Below are 17,636 nucleotides of genomic sequence, written 5' to 3' on the forward strand. Positions count from 1 at the left end.
GCGATTTCGTTCTCGGCGACCGACATCGGCCCTTCGACAGTCTGTTGCGGACAACCGAGTTAGCGAGGGTTGTGATTGTTGCATAATTTTCCGAGGACCAGCGTGCAGACGACCACGTCGGCTACTTTCAGCTTTCGGAGTCGATTGAGTGTGTCGTCTGCACGTTGTGCCTAACAAGAGATGGCGCCACGAGCACAAACCTCGCTTACTGCCGTCGTCCGCCGTTGACCATGGTAGGTTTGTTGGCCTATTTATTTATTCTTTCTCAGGAAGGAAGTTACATTTTGAGATTTCGTAAGGTAAAATACAGCGCTAAAATACATCCCGGATGAAGAAAAGTTTGAGAACGCTACGTGCAGGCGCCGATTTTTTTCCGGCTGATGTTAGGGCGAGCCCGGGGATCAACGTTACTAGAATTCTCAGTTGGAAAACTGCCATAGAGCCTGCCTTGAAGAAGTGGATCTGATCAGTACACGAGAATCAAACTAAACGCGATTGCAACGCCGCCATTTCCCCGGAGCGCCCACTCCAGGAACTGCATGGCCGCACGTTTTGGTTGAGGTCCAGTTGCGCAAGAGCCGGTGGCGCTATTTCCCAGAGTCACCTCGCAGTATAGCTAGGATATCGTATCCAATAGCGTCCGCCGTTACTCTCCAGGTTCAGCTTTGCTTGACCATTTTGTTGCCGGAGTGTGTTGCCATACCCCGGCTCGCTAGCGGACGCGCCGCGATTGACCACCAAAGTTAGGACGCGCCCTGGTCGGGACGCGCTACCTGAAATCACCGGTGAGACATGGTTGTATAAAAACAATATTAATTGTGCAGTAAAACCTTGTAAACTAGAATTTTGTGAAAACATCACGCTCCAGTCACTCTGTACTAACCTCCAATAAACTTTTCTACAAAAAAGAGTTTTTTTTTCGTTTGTTTTTATACCAAAACAAGCTTTCTAAGAACTCAAATAAAAAGAAATTGAGCTGCCGTTTCGGCGTTTTGAGCCTGGGAGTTTCGGTACTCTGCGTTGCCATATAAAGCAACTTTCATGTTTGAAGTCTTCTATAAAGGGTGGCGCTAATCGTTTTTTATTTTTTCTCGGTAGACGCCACCGGTTCGGATTTAGAGGGTGAGTTTCCGAACTGAGTATTTTAGTAACGTTGACGGGGAGTTATTGCTATACTTTCTCTCTCTCTCTTTTTATATATATATATATATATATATATATATATATATTGGCGTCAAAGCGATAAGAAGATGTCCGCGATGCGCCACGTCCCGTCTTTGTTGAAGGTGTTGCAATACAAGCCAATTTCGGAACACCGTTTCGCAGCAAGCAGCACCTCGTTCCTTCGTTTTTGACGTGCGCATAAAGAAACAACCCTAAAAAAAAAAAGGCAGCGTAATTTTGTTTAGGTAACACATGGAACCTTAACCCGTTTCTAGAATTCCATAGATAGACAACAACCTTTACGCTGGTTTTGGGCGAAACGGGTGCAGGTGACGCTGTCTTGGCCGCTCTCAGCACGTGTTTCGAGGGAAACACAACAACGCGTCATTTCGAAGCGAACGGGGGCGCGACGATCGTGCGTTGGGCCCGCGGCGGGTCTCTTGAGTAATCTCGCCCCCCTCCCTCACGAAACCGGAGTCTGGTTCCTGGCGCCGCGGCGCTAATTCGCTCCGTTCCGGTTGCTCCATCACGCTCCCAAACTGCGGGCTCTACATAAGACGACGAACCGGGAACCACACCAGCCGGTCTCAATTAGTGACTCTTCGAGGCGCCGTCCGCTTCTCTCGCCCAACTCGGCAGCAAATTCATTTGTCTCCGTCAGAACCGAACAAAGAACAAAAACAAAAAGAAACTCCTCGCAAACGTTCCCGAGAACGCGGCGTAAAAAGAGACGTGTTTTACGTAGCGCGCAAATACGCGCCTACGCTCATTTCACTCATAAGCCGACAGGGCGCTGGAAGCTTTAAGTGCTCGTTAGACCAGTCATACGTCTGTCTTTCTTTACGTGATCACGCTTCCGCTTAGATACCCAGGTGCAGACAGCGTGGTCAGATGACGAAAGGAAGGCGGCTGATTGGTGCGGCGAGTGTGTAGCTTCCACCGTACTGTCGGATTATAGGGGTGGGCGGAGTGCACCGACTTCCGCTCTCTGCTTGCAGATGTACGCGAGCTCGGGCTCGGGGTCTCAGCATCTGCGGCCGACGCTCGAGGGAACAGAAACTGGCTGCAAAAATGGCGTTTGAGATTGGCTACGCGTGTTAAGATCTTGGCGCATTTGCGCGAAGCGTGAACAGCTACGGGATCTTTTTTGTAGGGTGGATCTTTTTGCGGCGGAAGTCCGCACGTTCCTTGGCCGAAACGCCCACACACTGTTTTTTTTTGTTTTTTTTTTCTGCTTGCGGCGGTGGTGTTGGAGCCATGGCGTCAGTTTTCGCGGCAGAAAATGTGGGTGGTGTCAATGCTAAACTGCTCATTAGGGATATTTAGACAACGTGAAACACGTTGTCTAAATATCCCTATATTAGACTGTCATGAGAGGAGGCTATGCTTGGTGCATTGTGCACCCGCTGTATTGAAAAGGGGGGGGGGGGGGGGGAGGGGGGTCAATGCGGTGCGAATACTGACCAGGAGCTCTAAGTTAGACACTCGGCGACAAATTCAGCGAGATCTCTGAGCGCTCCATTTGAAGAGCGCCAAGGTCGAGGGCGGCGCTGGCATCTAGCGGCGGTCAGATATCTCGCAGACTTTCTCGCCGAATGTCCGAACTTGGGCCCCAAACGCTTCGAACGGTCACTACGCCCTGGTGATCGCGCCAGTGTACGATACAGAAGACATCCCTCCATTTTGAAACTGCCTGGAGTCTCTTTGAGTTCAAGTAATCATTTGCAGATAACGAAAATGATATTGTTTATATCATCACTGATGAGAAAATGCATATACGAGTATAGTCGTTGACGGCTTAAGAAATCCAGGGCTAGACTTTTTACGTTCACACTTCCTGGTTCGTGTTTTAGCGTTCTTACCTTCGGCTAATCCAGTAACCTGATTGGCTGCGGAATGTTAATAGGTGGCCAGGAAGTTGCAATGCCTTGCCTTTCATAAGCCATCACTCACTATAGCAGCAGATAGCGTGTAATTTTACTTAAGCACTTCGAAAGGCTACCTCGTCCGTAAGTAATACGGTATCAGTGCAAAGTTTACCGTTTCAGGAGTACCGTTGCAGCGTTATTTTTGCGAATAATTAATACAAAGCCCGACATGATTTAGTACGATCCCCCCCCCTCCTCCTCTTCTACTTCCATACTCACGCTGAGAACGAAAAATTACCACTTTTCACGGCAGCGGTTGACATCGTATTGCGTTTGCAATGGCTTCTTTTTCTTTTGCTCATTTAGTTGCTCAGGCTTTTTCTATTTCCGACTTAATGCGTAGATGACTGAAATCGTTATTTTTTTTTTTTTAATAAACACGAGAGAGGTCAGTGTATTTATTGTTTTCAAAGTTCGTTCGCGATCTCTGCAGGTGTGCCTTCTATTTATAGGTCGACCCCGGGTCTATTTTTCAACCTCGCTTTTCCGCTCTCCCCTTTGGAACATTTAGCGAAATACGAGCGAATATATTCTCGTTTCACCCTTTTCTTCTTTCTCTCTTTTATCTTCAGTCATAGCGTAGTACGTACGGGACTTTGTAAACACGGCAGCTGTTCTCTTCGACCCGACTGCGGCAATGCAGGTTGCCGAATAGCCGTCGTAGCACAACTGGCAAGCCGACAAATTGTTCGATGAATGTCCCTAGTTTGCTACAAAAGCCATCAAGGCTTTTGGATGGAATGAAAGTGGTACAAAGGACATAGTTTTCAGGATTTCATGGGAACCCTTTAGCACTGAAATCCGCAAAAACTAATTGAAGCAGAAAGAGAGCTATAACAAAGGACTTTCTTAGCTTTATTTTCGGTGTTTATCTTTGATGGAGATACTAAGAAATCGGTGTTTCTGCCTCTCATTTATCTGCGGGCCTGCGACTACACAATATGTGTGATTAAATTAAATTATATATATATATATAGAGAGAGAGAGAGAGAGAGAGAGAGAGAAAGAAAGAGAGAGAAAAAGAGAGAGAGAGAGAGTTTTTTTAACATAACAGATTTGTTGACAAAAATCCTTGAAAGTTACACTAACGCGGTTTGCGCGGGTGAGTTATACGGCCAGGGGGACATAATATAGCAGGCTAGTCGCAAGGATCATTCGGCTAATTAATTAAAATTCGTTAACTTTTTAATAAATAAAAAATGCATATGGTTCCAAATAGAAACTTGCTCAGCGTCATCGAAAACCACTAAATCAACTATTTTTAGAAAGATATATCACGGGGGCAGCATTTTACGGCCTTCTAAAAAACCGTTAAATTTGGACTCGTTTCTAGGTTTTCTTTCCTTATTAAAGCGCATCTTTGCGCCCACGTTCCTGGTGGTCGCGGCGCGAAGCCACCTCCTCGCCTCCCTCGTAGCATGGAGGGACGTTGAGCTCACGTGTGTTGCGCGTCTCAGCCACTGGAGAGCAGGACCGCGGTCGCAGAGATGCGCTCCGATAAGAAATATAAGGGAGTTTTCGTAGATCGTTTTCGCCGTCCCGCAAGGGCCTCCGCAACCCGCTAGGATAGCGGGAACTCCACAGTCAAGGCTATCGGCGCGCAGGCGCAGTAGCAACTTCTTCGTTGCGGAACGCTTAGCGGAGGGGGCAACGCGGTCTTCGAAAACTCCCTAACAACCTAGAAACACGTCGAAATTGAGCGTTTTTACGGAACGTCGTAATATACTGCCCCCGCGTTATATCCTTTTAAAATGAGTTGATTTAGTAGTTTTCGCGTTTCTAATTTGAACCATATGTCTATTTTCATTATTTAAAAAGTTAATTAACGAATTTTAATTAATTAGCTGACTGATCGCTACGATTCGTCCCCTATATTCTGTCCCCCTCGCCGTATAACTCACCTGCAAAATCCTGATAAATGTAACTTTCAGGGCTTTTTTTTACAGAAATCTGTTTAGTTAGAAAAAAAACTGTATATATTAGATGTATACATAGAAGAGACGAAGACAATAGCCCTCGTTCTTAATAGGCCATTAATCTGAAGGTAAATTAAGCAAAAATAGCAATGAAAAGTGAAATCAGTGCGGCTGGTTGCCTCCAGCGGAATAGTTGCTTCATAAGGGGCCTAATTATGAAGGCTTTTATAGTCTCGCGATCGGCTTCTGTGGTTATTATCGGATGGCGGTCTCATCTCATACGCTACCCAGACATAACGAAATAATTGGAGGTGGTAAGGCCCTTATCTTCTTAGCAATGGTCTACTGACCATTGCTGATCGCGCAAAATTAGGAAGACTCAAATTTTTGTATCTCCTTTTAAACGACGCCTTTAACATAGACAAGAGCAAGTATGTGAATTTTTCCCAGGCGAGAACAATAAGACATAAACACTGCAATACATTAACCGAATACTTTTTCAATAATAATAGTTTTAGGTACTCTTTCTTTCTTTCAGCTGTAAGAGATTGGAACAGCCTTGATCTGCTATTTTTTAACTACACAAATGTGGATACGTTCATTCAAGCTCTTGAACAAGACCTTCTCAGCAAGTTCATGAGTTAGTTCTTTCTGTTGCGTTGTTTTGTTGTTTCGATATGAAAAGAAGTGACGATTTCTAAAAATTACTGTTTTTCGCGCGCCTCAAAAATTTTGTGCGTTGTTTTTATTTGTACCATACCTGCTATAATCCTTCAATGGGGATCGGCAGTATTTTGAAAATAAATAAATAAAAGCCGCAGGCGGGATTTAGAGGAAAGCCGCTTTTGCAGGGATTTTGAGTTACGGGCTTTCAAAAGCGACGCCTGCGATACACGAAAGACGGTCCAGCTAAGACGGGAGTTCAAATACGAGCTCCTTCTTCCCTTCCCCTCTAACTGTTTGGGTTAGGATCTCGCCCCTGTCTGTACATTTGCCATTTGGTAACGCACCGCGAAGCGAGTGCACATAAACCATAATCCGTTATTTAAAGTTGAACTATTTTTCACTTTTCATAAGGCTTATAGGCATTTGTTTATATTTCTTCGCACGAAACAATGACGAGTATAGTTTACCAAAATGACTCAATTCTGAGTGAAATTGTCAAAATTGCAATATCAGCGAGACGTTAATAGCATCACATTGCGGTTTCGACAGCATATTTGTTCACGGCAAAAACATAACCACCACCAAACGTTTTTTTTTCTTCTTTATTTTGTCGGTTGTATCCCTTTTAAGCAGGAAAATTCTTTTCACCAAACTATATACAGGTAAAACATTCATTCATGCAGACACAAAAAAGAAAAGCAACGAAAAAGTGCGGGTGTAGTGGATTGTTTCTTCTTTGGTAACACAGATTTTACACTCCGAGCCACGAAAAATATAAGACTAAGACACCTTTTTTTTATTTCCTATTTGCTTCCTTCAATTTACGAGACTTTGTTACTAAACCCCGCCAAAACAGTATACGCTCTTGGTTAGATCACTCGCGAGACATATTGCCACAAAACGAAGGTCTCCTATTCATCGTGTCGTCTTTGAGATCATTTTTATCGATTTGGTCGGGACTACAATATATTGCTGAAAAAAAAAATCATATAAGACTCATAAACATCCGACCATTTGGCCTATTGTTACGTTGACTGACAAACAAACTGCGTTCATTAATTTTTATCTCGGCGTCATTTTGATATACTACGAAAGCTTGCTTAGAGTCCCGGTAAGGTTAATGATCGAAGGGCATGGCATCTTACGTTCACGCTTCTCACTTGCTGATCGGTTTTTCGTCGTCCTTAAAAATTAATGCCGCAAACCCATTGGCTGACGAGCAATCAGAAGGCGCCCGGAAACCTGTCAGCGAATATGGCTCTTACTGAGTGTACAAGAAACTTCACCGCGAAACTAATAATAAATCAGGAACATAGTTTCTCACAGGGTTACCGATTGACACTAGGGGCGACAGGCCGAGGTTCCCGGATACCCGCGTTGAGGTATGCGGCTAACATCGCTTACCAAACCGACAAAATGTAAGCTCAAGCGGAAGTTTCGGACAAGAAACGATCCAGCGGCACTCAGTTATCCCGAACGTGCCAACGTATACGAAGGAAACCCGAAGCTACACAACAAAATAATAATAAATATGTCGGTTTTATGTATACGAATGCACTTGGTTGGTGGAAAGTATCTCGAAGGCAATTGAAGAACGTACCATTTTCGGATTTTACAAATGTACAATGTCTCGCCGACCGAACACCCGTTTCCGGGACAGCCGTTTCTCGATCAATATGCTATATTACACGTATTGCATGCGAAGCTCAATGCGTACGTCTCGTAGGTTCTCAAATGTTAGCAAAGCTAGAACCGTGCTCGTGCCTCACTCGTGCTCAGCACTGAGTGAGGCATATTGAAGCAAAAGGTCAACTCTTTGCGTGCACGCGTGTTTCTGCATTCAGCCCAGGTCGGGCATCCTCCTTGACTTCATTTATAAACCGCTTCAATGTACAACGTGTGAATGTGCACGTTAGTTCTTCCCGATTATACACAACCCTATCAATGTTGTCTTCAGTGTGTTCGCACAGTTGAGGTCACCCGCTTCCGAAGGATTTTAAGCAGAAATTGCTGCGGAGACGGAACCAGCCGGTTCGTGAAAGTTTCTCAATTCGTGTTTTTGTATACATAGCGCAAATTGAAGGATCACTGCATACGACACCCGAGCTTCTTTCACTTGACTCAAAGATAAGCGTTTTCTAAACCGACACGCCAAGCGTGATCCGAATTACGCGCACGGCAAAAAACGACTATTAGATATAACGCATCAAGCGGTATCTGGTCGGTATTAAAGACTTTCCAGCATCCAAGAGTTGCAGTTCATCTATACGGAAACCTCTTACAACGAAGGCCAACGGACTTTAAGGGTGCCTTGACGGGCGCTCAAAAACCTTTGGAAGCGGCTATAAGCATCACATCTGGAAGCCATTTGTTTCTTGCCAAGCGTAATACGGACCACATTTCGCGTACCGTTTGCGACTCCCCTTTGCTGGGCCAGTTCAAGCGAAACAGCTCCCACCACCACGAGGTAGTCTGCCAGACCCATTCTAGTGTGCAACGTGCTGCAACAAGAACTGTAGCACGTAAGACTGCATATAAATAACGGACTCTGCCTTCACGAAGCAGTCAGGATTCAGGATTGATGATCAGCCATTGAACATATGAATATAGCCGACGCCTCAGCGCCATTATCTAGCGCACTCAAAGCAGTTTCCTAGAGGACGCATTGGAACCACGATCCAGTCCACGGACACCCGTTGGAGACACCTGGACCGCAACCAGTCTCCCTTCAGTCCCCCCGACACACGCACACCACACACGTCCTAACAACCGGCACTCGTCCTGTCCTGGAGTGCCTTCCCCGTCGCCGCGGCAACGCTCTCGGCCCTCGAGTCCCTCCGGCGCTCCAGTCCGTTCACGATGTTCTCGATGCTCCTGAGATCACTCGACGAGGAAGCACCACCAGTGGTCCGTAGCAGAAGCAGCGGCGGCGGAGAACTGGTCCCCCTGCCCGTCACGCCACTCCTGGAGCTCTCCCCGGAAGAACTGCAGCCGTCCTCCGAGTTGACCGTCGGGCTAGACTTGGTCCCGGAGTCCTGCGCCGGCACCGGCGGTGGCGTGGTCGAGGGCGTTCGTCTCTGGAACATCGTTTCCAACGGTGATCTCGGCAAAGATGAAGATCCTTCGTCCGGAAAGAAACCGTGCAACCGGAACGGAGACTGGCCTCCGGCTGCCGCTGCGGCCGCGGCGGCGGCAGCGGCTGCCGCGGGGCCGCCCAGGGGAACGGAGTACGGCGAGAATCGGTGCTGCTTGAGGCGGGCCGCCATTTCGGAGTAGGCTACGGGATTCAGCAGCGGGTGGTTGGCCATGAGGAAGGACAGCGCGGCTGGGTTCGCGGACGCGGGAAGGCTTCCGGCCACGGCGCCCGGGAAGAACAGTTGAGGCAGGGTCAGGCCTGGAGGGTACAGCGAGGGCGGGTAGAAGTAGGGCAGGAGCGGGGAAGGCTGCGGTAGTCCAGAGGCTGATGCGGCGGCGCTCAGCTTGGCGCGTTCATGCAGGTCTCCTACGGGGCTCGACGTGGACGCCGGAGACGAGCGTCTTTCGATGCCGTCTTCCCTTCGGATGTCTGCGGAAGAAAGGTGCGGGACGCTGAGAAACAGCGTATTCGGGGCCATGGAAGTATTATTCTGACTATGCTTGGGGTGAAGGGTTGCTGCGTGCCTTTTTCTAGCTAAAACACTGTTCGGTAGAACGTGTGCTCTTCTTCGTGGAACTTCATTTTTTTAGCTCAATTCTACTTGAAATTTGTTTCAATTTACCACCACAACGAAGACGGAGGAAACCGGAAATAGATGCCACAAAGGCGCGGCTAGACAAACTTTCCGCCTCCCCAAAGTAGGCAGTGGCGGCGAAAACAAAACACACCAAGAGTAAGGGACAAATCTCTCCCAGCAAAAACTGGTACAATAAAACAAATATATTAAATATGTCAACTTAAATTTTAGGTTGTCTTAAGTGTCAATTTATATCAATTTTCGTAATAATGGAAGTGTTACAGACGGGGTAAACGTTTAAAACAAAAAGGGGCACGGGATGACCTTATTTTAACAAACATATTCGAAGTTTATATAAACAAAATAGCCTAAATAGTGGGATTAAAATTTAATATTTAAAAACTTGAACATTCGACCTTTCCACTAAATTTTTTAATTATCTAGTTTATTTTTCTCGCAACATTTCTTCCTCGGGGCGATCAATTCTCGGAATTTCATAGAAAGAGAGGGTAGTGGATGACCGAACGAAAACCCCATTGACTGATAAATGCGATTCACGCAGACCCTGAGACACCAGGCACGTGTATTGCCCGTGCTCGCTTTCCGATGACAAATTACATCTCCACAGGCTCAAAGATCAAATAGGCCCACGGTCATTTTTACGAGTCGGCGTAACAGAACGCTCTCCGATAGCAGCGTCACGAGGTCCTGAGAGGCCAGTATACTTGCCGCTTACCCAAAGCTCCGGCGCGGTCCAGAAGACCGTCTGGCCTGAGGTCCGACGCCTCACCGACGTCGAGCTTGTCCTCATCGTCGCTGGAGTCGTCTTGTCCGGACATCATGGCCGCGTGATGGTGGTTGCCCCCCACGCGGCTCAGCGGCGAACCCTGGTGGCTCCCGTGGGAATGCGGCTGCTGCTGCAGCAACATCGCCTGCCGTCTGCAAACGCGAGGGAAGGCCACGATTTGCATCCCTGCCACTGATTTCGAGCTTTTAAGTTCGTGGGATCCACCAACTCAAGTTTCTGACGACGTCATGCTGAAGCGGTGGCGATGACTACGGCGGGGAGCATACGCCATTTTTCCAGACTTGGAAGTAATCCGTTACAAGTAACGGAATTACTTGTAATTAATTACTTTTCTAGTAATTTTGTAATTAATTCGTTACTTTCTTGAAAATGTAATTTGTAATCTAATTTCATTACTTTTTCAGTAACGCGTTACTGAAATTACTCGTTACAACTCTTCCGCCCCGTCAAAGAGAAAATAGAGAGGAAGAAGGGCGATGGCAACGGCCGGGTGCGCTTTTAGCATGGTAACACAAGACGGGGGTTCGCTCGCGAAGAGATCTAGTGCTGGCGAAGGAAAGGAATTCACCGAAACCGCGACAGCCTTGCCAGAGCCCGTTTCTGGACTTGTTCGTACGGTCAGTCAGGCTGGGAGGATTTGACTGTCTACATGAAGGCAACAAGCTTCGACTTGGAAAACGAACGAACTGCTTCGAGCGCACAAAAGAGCAGAAAACTAATGGCCCATAAAACCATCGAGTGGGAGTTGTGAAGAGTACGAACGTGGACACTGTGACCGTGGTGCAGATGTCCGCTCGGCCCCTTCCCCCCCCCCCCCCCCCGCCCTCCTTTCCGCCCCACTCCCTGCGTGTTGTTCCCCAAAAACCAATCAGCATTTTTCTTGTCACAAGAGACCGTCCTTTGCTTGTCGATGTTCTGCCTACACACGCCCACCCCGCAAAAAAAAAAAAAAAAAAAAAAATTGTAACGAGATCTTGATTTTGTTCATCTTGGACAGCACTGTGAAAGCTAAATACTGGCTGGACCAAACAGCTTTGTGGTTTCTATCACTTGACTTCGCACTAGCGGGTGCGTAAGGCACAAACATAAGGGAAGCGATGGCAGCAGCTCATTGGAACATAAAAAAAATATAGCATCAACACTACTGTCAGTTCAAACAGTAACTTTAGACAGCAGGCGATAAGGCGGCCGGGGAGCACAGCCAAAATGGCTTGGGACTTCGAAGCTGAACCCATATTCCTAGAAACGAGAATGTTGGGTTCCCGTCAGCCGGATTGTGCCTACGGGAACTTACTCCGACATTTTAGGAAAAGAGAAGACAGCCCGAGTTTTCTGAGAATAAGCAGTGGCTGACCTGGACACAGTAGGGTGCCTACACAGGAGTTAAGGCGGCGCAAGGCGGCTGTAAACGCGTGAGATACATTGAAGCCTGCTGTTCACTGAAAATTGTGATTTTTTAATATTTCTTAAACAGAAAAATCAGGTTAGCTGAAAGATTGCGGATGAATATTTCATGTGAAGTTTTGTTTTTTGCTGGTTTGATGATCAAGAGAAAGATCAAGTGGGCCAAGGCCGGATAACAACCTTCAACAAGCGGTACTCTGAAATCTGCCCAAATGCAAGTACCGTATTTATGTACGTCTTACAGGCCAGTTGATTTTAGTGGCTAAACCAGCCCCTATTTAGGCAATATATAGCAACGGTAGAAAAACCACATCTTCAGGAGAATCGCGTTCTAAAGTTTGCCGTTGGCATATTTCGAATGGTGTGCGTGCCTCCGCCACCCATGTGCATTCGTCGCATGTTCATGGGATTGACTTCTGTCCCTGGTGGACAGCGCTAGATTCGTTTATATCGAACACCTGTTCCAGTCCTTTAGAGACTTATAGATCCATCGTCGTAAAATTATTAGCCTAAAATAATCGGTAGACATAGTACTGAATCGGTTTTATCTTTGATGGGTCCCAAAATTACCCCCGCCCCCCCCCCAAACACGCAGTAGATATTGCAGGTATTTTGCGTGTTTCTTTAAAGTAACGCAAAAGTAATCGAGTAAAGTATCGAAGTAATTAATCAGTTACTTTTTACGGGGAGTAATTTGTAACGGTAATCCACTACTTTTTAGGCCAAGTAATTGTAATTGTAATTAATTACTTTTTTGGAGTTACGGGCACAAGTCTGCATTTTTCCGCTTTTGGAAAAGCAGGTCCCACAAGCATGTGCTGAATCCACCAGAGATTGCGTGGGTCACAAGCGTTTCTTTGGAAACAATATGCTGCAGGTGTATACATTATCTATTCCTCCGTACAAAACATGCTTTTCGAAGGGACGATACAAGCTTTTACGCTTTAAATTAATCGCCTTTGAACTTAAATTATAAACCAAATACGTGCATGAAAAAAAGAAAAAAAAAAACAAAAAAAAACGCAACCTTATTACGATTTGTGTCGTCTAACTTTGTTGCTGACTAACGCGCCCGATATTGCAGCTACAACGACATATTATTTCCAAAGCGAGCGGCGCTCACTCACTGGGGCGCCGCCATGTTTCCCCGCATCGCTACCGAGCCAGTCACGTGATTTCAAAATCCCTCTCCTAGGTACTGCGGCTAACTTTAGCCGCGGTTAGTGCTTCCAGCAAATGGGCCCTGAAATATGAATTTCTCCACACACACACACACACACACACACACACACACACACGCACACACACACACACACACACACACACACACACACAGACATTAACATACACACACGCGCACGCACGCACGCACGCAAGCACGCATACACACACACACAATAAAAAAAATTTAGTATTTGAAGTTAGATTACACGTTTAATATAAAGATCCTGATGCTATAGCATTCTCTTTTCTCAGGTTATACGGAATAAACTTTAGAGATGTGCGTCGTACACACTGCTCCAGCGCTTATCACCCAGGCGATAAATGCCGAGTCACACGGGCTGTGGTAGCATAAGTGGCTCGTAATACTTTGCGGAAGACACTCACTACAGCGCATGTACAGAACCTTTTCTACAGCCCCGTAAACAAAGATGGCCGCTGGCAGACAGCGATTATTGTAGGGTATTATACTACTTGAAAATCTAAATAAAACAATGCGCCTCTAAAGCACACCGAGCAAGCGATTCCATACTGATAGACGTTAAGAAATAAAGGTAACTCGGACAGCTATGCCACAACTACGAAAAATACTCTACAGATGTATATATAAAAAAATTCGTATCACGCAGGAACATAACATCGCCGAAATTTGTACGCCTTACGAGGCACTAAGTGAACGGGTGTGTAACCCCCCCCCCCCCCCCCACACACACACACAAAAAAAAAAAAAAAAAGGAAACCTCGAGCGATTAAATAATTAATCTGGGCACGCGCTGCTTCCCCGCAGGAAGTCCTTCGCTGCATAAAGCACCTAATCATCGCCACACCTTCGGTCCATTACCTCACGTAAACACAAGCCCCAACAACAACGGAAAGCCAGACGAGTAATGACACTGAATATCGAGTTAGTTAAAACAAATAAAAAACAGTGAACACTCGCTGCACGTGTCGCGGTTTTGATTTGTGTTGTGTTTTCCCCTGAGAGAGCGCGGAGTTTCACAAACTTCTAGACACGTTCGTATGCACACCGACGCCCGAAGGATGGGGACACGCGGTTGTTATTGCCCCGCCTCAAGCGCATCCACGGCCTGTTCTCAATAAAGAAAAATAAGAACCAACAAGGCGGGGAAAAGAAATCTTAACGCACGTAGCGTCCATTTGGGCGTCGCGTAAATATAGGCAGTGATAAACGGCCTTCTAAGCGATCAGGGCTTAGTTTAATACGCAGCCGAGCTTAACCGATGCGGCAGGAAATTTCGGCGAAGCCATGGATTCTATAATAGTTTTCTGATGGGTTAACGACAGCCATAATGAATACGTGAGGAAAGTTTTTAACGAGACCCGAGAAGTTAATGGGGAGGGGGTTGGTAGACCTCTTAGCTAATGGGGCCGACCGCTTGTAAACGCAGCAAACCATCGTTTTTTTTTTTTGTATTTTTTTTTTAACGGCATGCAAGACGCCCGCAGTCCGGCAATACACTTACTGAGAAGTGAAGGAACGCTGCTCACGCTTCTTTCTTTCGTGATTCGTGTTTGGACGTCCTTGTAGGTTGATGGCCAAATCTTACTGACTACTAAGCGATGACAGAATGTTTGGGACTCACCACCCCCTGCCTTTCTCGAAATGACGGCGGCACAAAGCACCATGGTCTATACCCAAAATAACTGACATCATCGCCGAGGGGTGGCGTTAGGGGTCCCGCAAAGCATTGATCCCGCCACCCGGGCTCTGGCGGTCCGCCGGATGCTTTGTCGGAGGCAGGAACGCCGACCGATTAGGGTATCGCAAATCCGATGTTGAGACTCTTCGTGATTCGAGGAACGAAAACGGTTAAAGCTTTTTAGGGGAATGGTTCGCGTGCTTATAGACCCTTTCTTCGAGGGCGCCGCCATGTTGAATTGTCGTCACTTCCAGTATGGGCGAAAACATTGTTTTGCCGTCGCCATGCCAATAGAATGCATCTAGGAGATAAGCGTAACCGTCACCCATTATCGTTTTTTCTCCCCTCTATATTTTTACTATTTGCAGGTTGAAACGTTTTAATATTTTTTCGTCGCCCATACCGGATATGCCTACTTGGCGGTCGGAGGCGAGAGTAAGCGGGAAAGGTCTATATGCTTGTTTCAAATGATCTATAAGAGGGATAGCTGAAACTTGACTAACACTGCCGTGACGTTTATTAACTCTAGAAGTAGCCAAGAGGAGGAGCATACATGTTGTGAAAGAGAAATTGGCACTCGGTTATTTTAAAGAGAGACATAGAGAGACAGAAACGCAGAAAAAGTTTTGAGATTTACGTTAGCGCGTAATTAATTAACCACGTCATCATTTTGAAGGGTTCTATAGCTACAAGCGTAAAATTTTATTATTGGGGCATGATATAGCTTTTAGCGGTAAAACTATTTTAATTTGTAATAGCGAATGAATTTTACGAATGAATTGCCAAGCATGGTCGATAGGAGTTCGCGAGGCTTGCCCGTCGTCTCGCGATATAAAATTAGAATAGGACATGGCGCAGGTGCACCGACTTGAACAATGGATGAGTCAACTTGAAACATAAGTTGAAACGACAAAGCATCGTCTTTTGGCCCTGCATCATGTGGCAGCGCTTTTTTTATGTCGAGAACATGACGAACTTACTTCTTTTCCCGCTTGCCGGCGCCAGTGTCACGAAATCCTTTGGCGAATGGGTTGTTGTCTATCTTCAGCTGAGTTATCTGAAACAAGAGACAAAAAGGGCGAAAGAGTTTAACGTCAGACGGCCCCGAAAGAGAACAGGTGGCCTGGGCACCTAGGCTGGACATTTCTATGCACATTTCTATTCATCATGCTCTCCAGGAAGATCTAGAGTCTGTAATCCATTGGTGTGAAAAATGGCAGATGACATTAAACTTCAATAAATGTAGATCCCTATCAATTTCCCGCAGTTCGCGTGCCACACCATTTTCGTATTACCTCTCTAACACTCAAGTAATAGCATGCTCATCTTATAAGTACCTGGGTGTTCATCTCACCTCTGACCTATCATGGACTACTCACATAACTTCTGTTATTTCTGATACTAACCGTTCTCTCGGATACTTGCGCCGTAACCTTAAACTTGCTACACCCTCCGTAAAACGACTAGCGTATACTACTCTTATAAGATCGAAATTAGAATACGCCTCATCTATATGGTCCCCATGGCAGTCCTACCTTGCAAATAATCTAGAATCCGTCCAAAACAGAGCCCTTCGTTTTATTTATAACAACTACTCACCATATACCAGCATATCAGGATTACGCCAATCAGCTAACCTTCATTCACTTTCCCTTCGCCGCCGAGTATCACGCCTTTCTCTCCTCCATCGAATTTTCTATCACAATAGCCACCTTAAAGAATCACTGCTATCACCTCCCCATCGTATTTTCCCGCGTCTAGATCACCTATGTAAATTACGTCCAATTCGATCATCAACTGTTTCTCACCAGACTTCCACACTACCATTGGCCATCGAGGATTGGAATTCACTACCTCATAACATCGTTCCTATTAATGATACTACTAAATTTGTTGAAGCCATTACCCTCTTTTTATCTAACCTACCTAGCTAGCTTACAGTGTTATAATTGTGTTTACTGTTCTATTTGTTTTTGTTCTATTGCCACCCCCTTGTATAATGCCCCACGGGCCCTCAAGGAAAATAAATGATGATGATGACGATTTAAAAGGTCACGGAAGTGACGTATTGGCGTCCGATTGATGGAGGCAATTGCCTCCACCAATCAGACGCCAATACTTTACTTTCGTGACCTTCTAAAATGTACATGTAAATGCACAACCTAACCCTCCCGCACTGTTCCTCTGGAAAAGGATATATAATATTAAAAAAAAAAAAAAAAGCAGATCGTTCTGATTTGATAAAGGGAGAAGGGGGAAGGGGCGGGGGAGTGGGTAGTTGGAACTTGCTCAGTATAATTCAAATCTCTAGTAAAACAAATAAAAAAATTAAATGTGTAATTTTTGTTTGGCGGGAAAAAATAAGCGGTAATTTTGAGCCGCATACGGAGTAAAAAGGCATTCCAAGTAACGTCATTGGTTTGAGTCATTTTGGAGCACCTTATGGAGCAGCCAAAAGTCTATGAAAGGCCCAATGTTTGGCGAACAGGGAATAGGGATTATATTCGCAGTCGTTAAATTCCACGCATTTTAAAGGCGCCTCTAAACAACTTGCCAGTCTATAGATATAAGAAATAGCCGCGTGCCCTCCAAGCCCGCGAATTTTTCAATTCGCGAAATTCGCGAATAATCGCGAGTGTTGGAATGGCATACACAAAACCTTTGCGTTTACAAATAAATAGTGTCGTCGCGTGCGACCGGTCCGAGCCCAGACTATATAGGTCTTGGATTGGCTCACGCGTCGACGACGCTATTTCGAGAATATCGTACGCGAAGCTTTTGCGCAAGCTGTAACAAAATTCGCTAATAAATTAGGGGCTCGCGAACATAAAGGATTTGACATTATTCAGCTAGCTGCTCTGACCGCAATGCTACAATGAAAAAAAAATGCGTAAATATAATAAAAGTGTAACTCGCAATTACGTCTTAAGTATAATTAATGCACACCTACATGCACAGACCTATACTTGAAGAAATCGCTCAGTAGATAGTCTGTGTATTCTACGCCTGCAAGATTAATTCACATTCGTGTGATGGTAGTGAACACAGTCACACAAGGAGAAAAGCCAAGCAGATGTGCTGTTAAAAATCCAGGATATTTTCGTTTTAATTGTTCATCGGCGCCAAACGTTTCCACTACTCGATTTTTTTTTTCA

At 45.8% G+C, this 17,636-nt stretch overlaps 1 protein-coding gene across 1 annotated transcript in view; it reads right to left on the reverse strand.

Moving 5' to 3' along the window:
- Nucleotides 1-8,436: 8,436 nt before the first annotated feature.
- LOC8030988 (optomotor-blind protein) overlaps nt 8,437-17,636 on the reverse strand; it is a 94,244-nt gene continuing 85,044 nt past the window's right edge. Inside the window, exons 4-6 of the mRNA XM_042290979.1 lie at nt 15,462-15,538; nt 10,124-10,326; nt 8,437-9,239 (exon numbers count right to left, since the gene is read on the reverse strand). Of these exons, the coding sequence (XP_042146913.1) occupies nt 8,437-9,239; nt 10,124-10,326; nt 15,462-15,538 (1,083 nt within the window). The remainder of the gene's footprint in view (nt 9,240-10,123; nt 10,327-15,461; nt 15,539-17,636) is intronic.

The sequence above is a fragment of the Ixodes scapularis genome, unplaced genomic scaffold (genome assembly GCF_016920785.2).
Source record: "Ixodes scapularis isolate PalLabHiFi unplaced genomic scaffold, ASM1692078v2 PGA_scaffold1__304_contigs__length_218370807, whole genome shotgun sequence".
NCBI lineage: Eukaryota > Metazoa > Arthropoda > Arachnida > Ixodida > Ixodidae > Ixodes > Ixodes scapularis.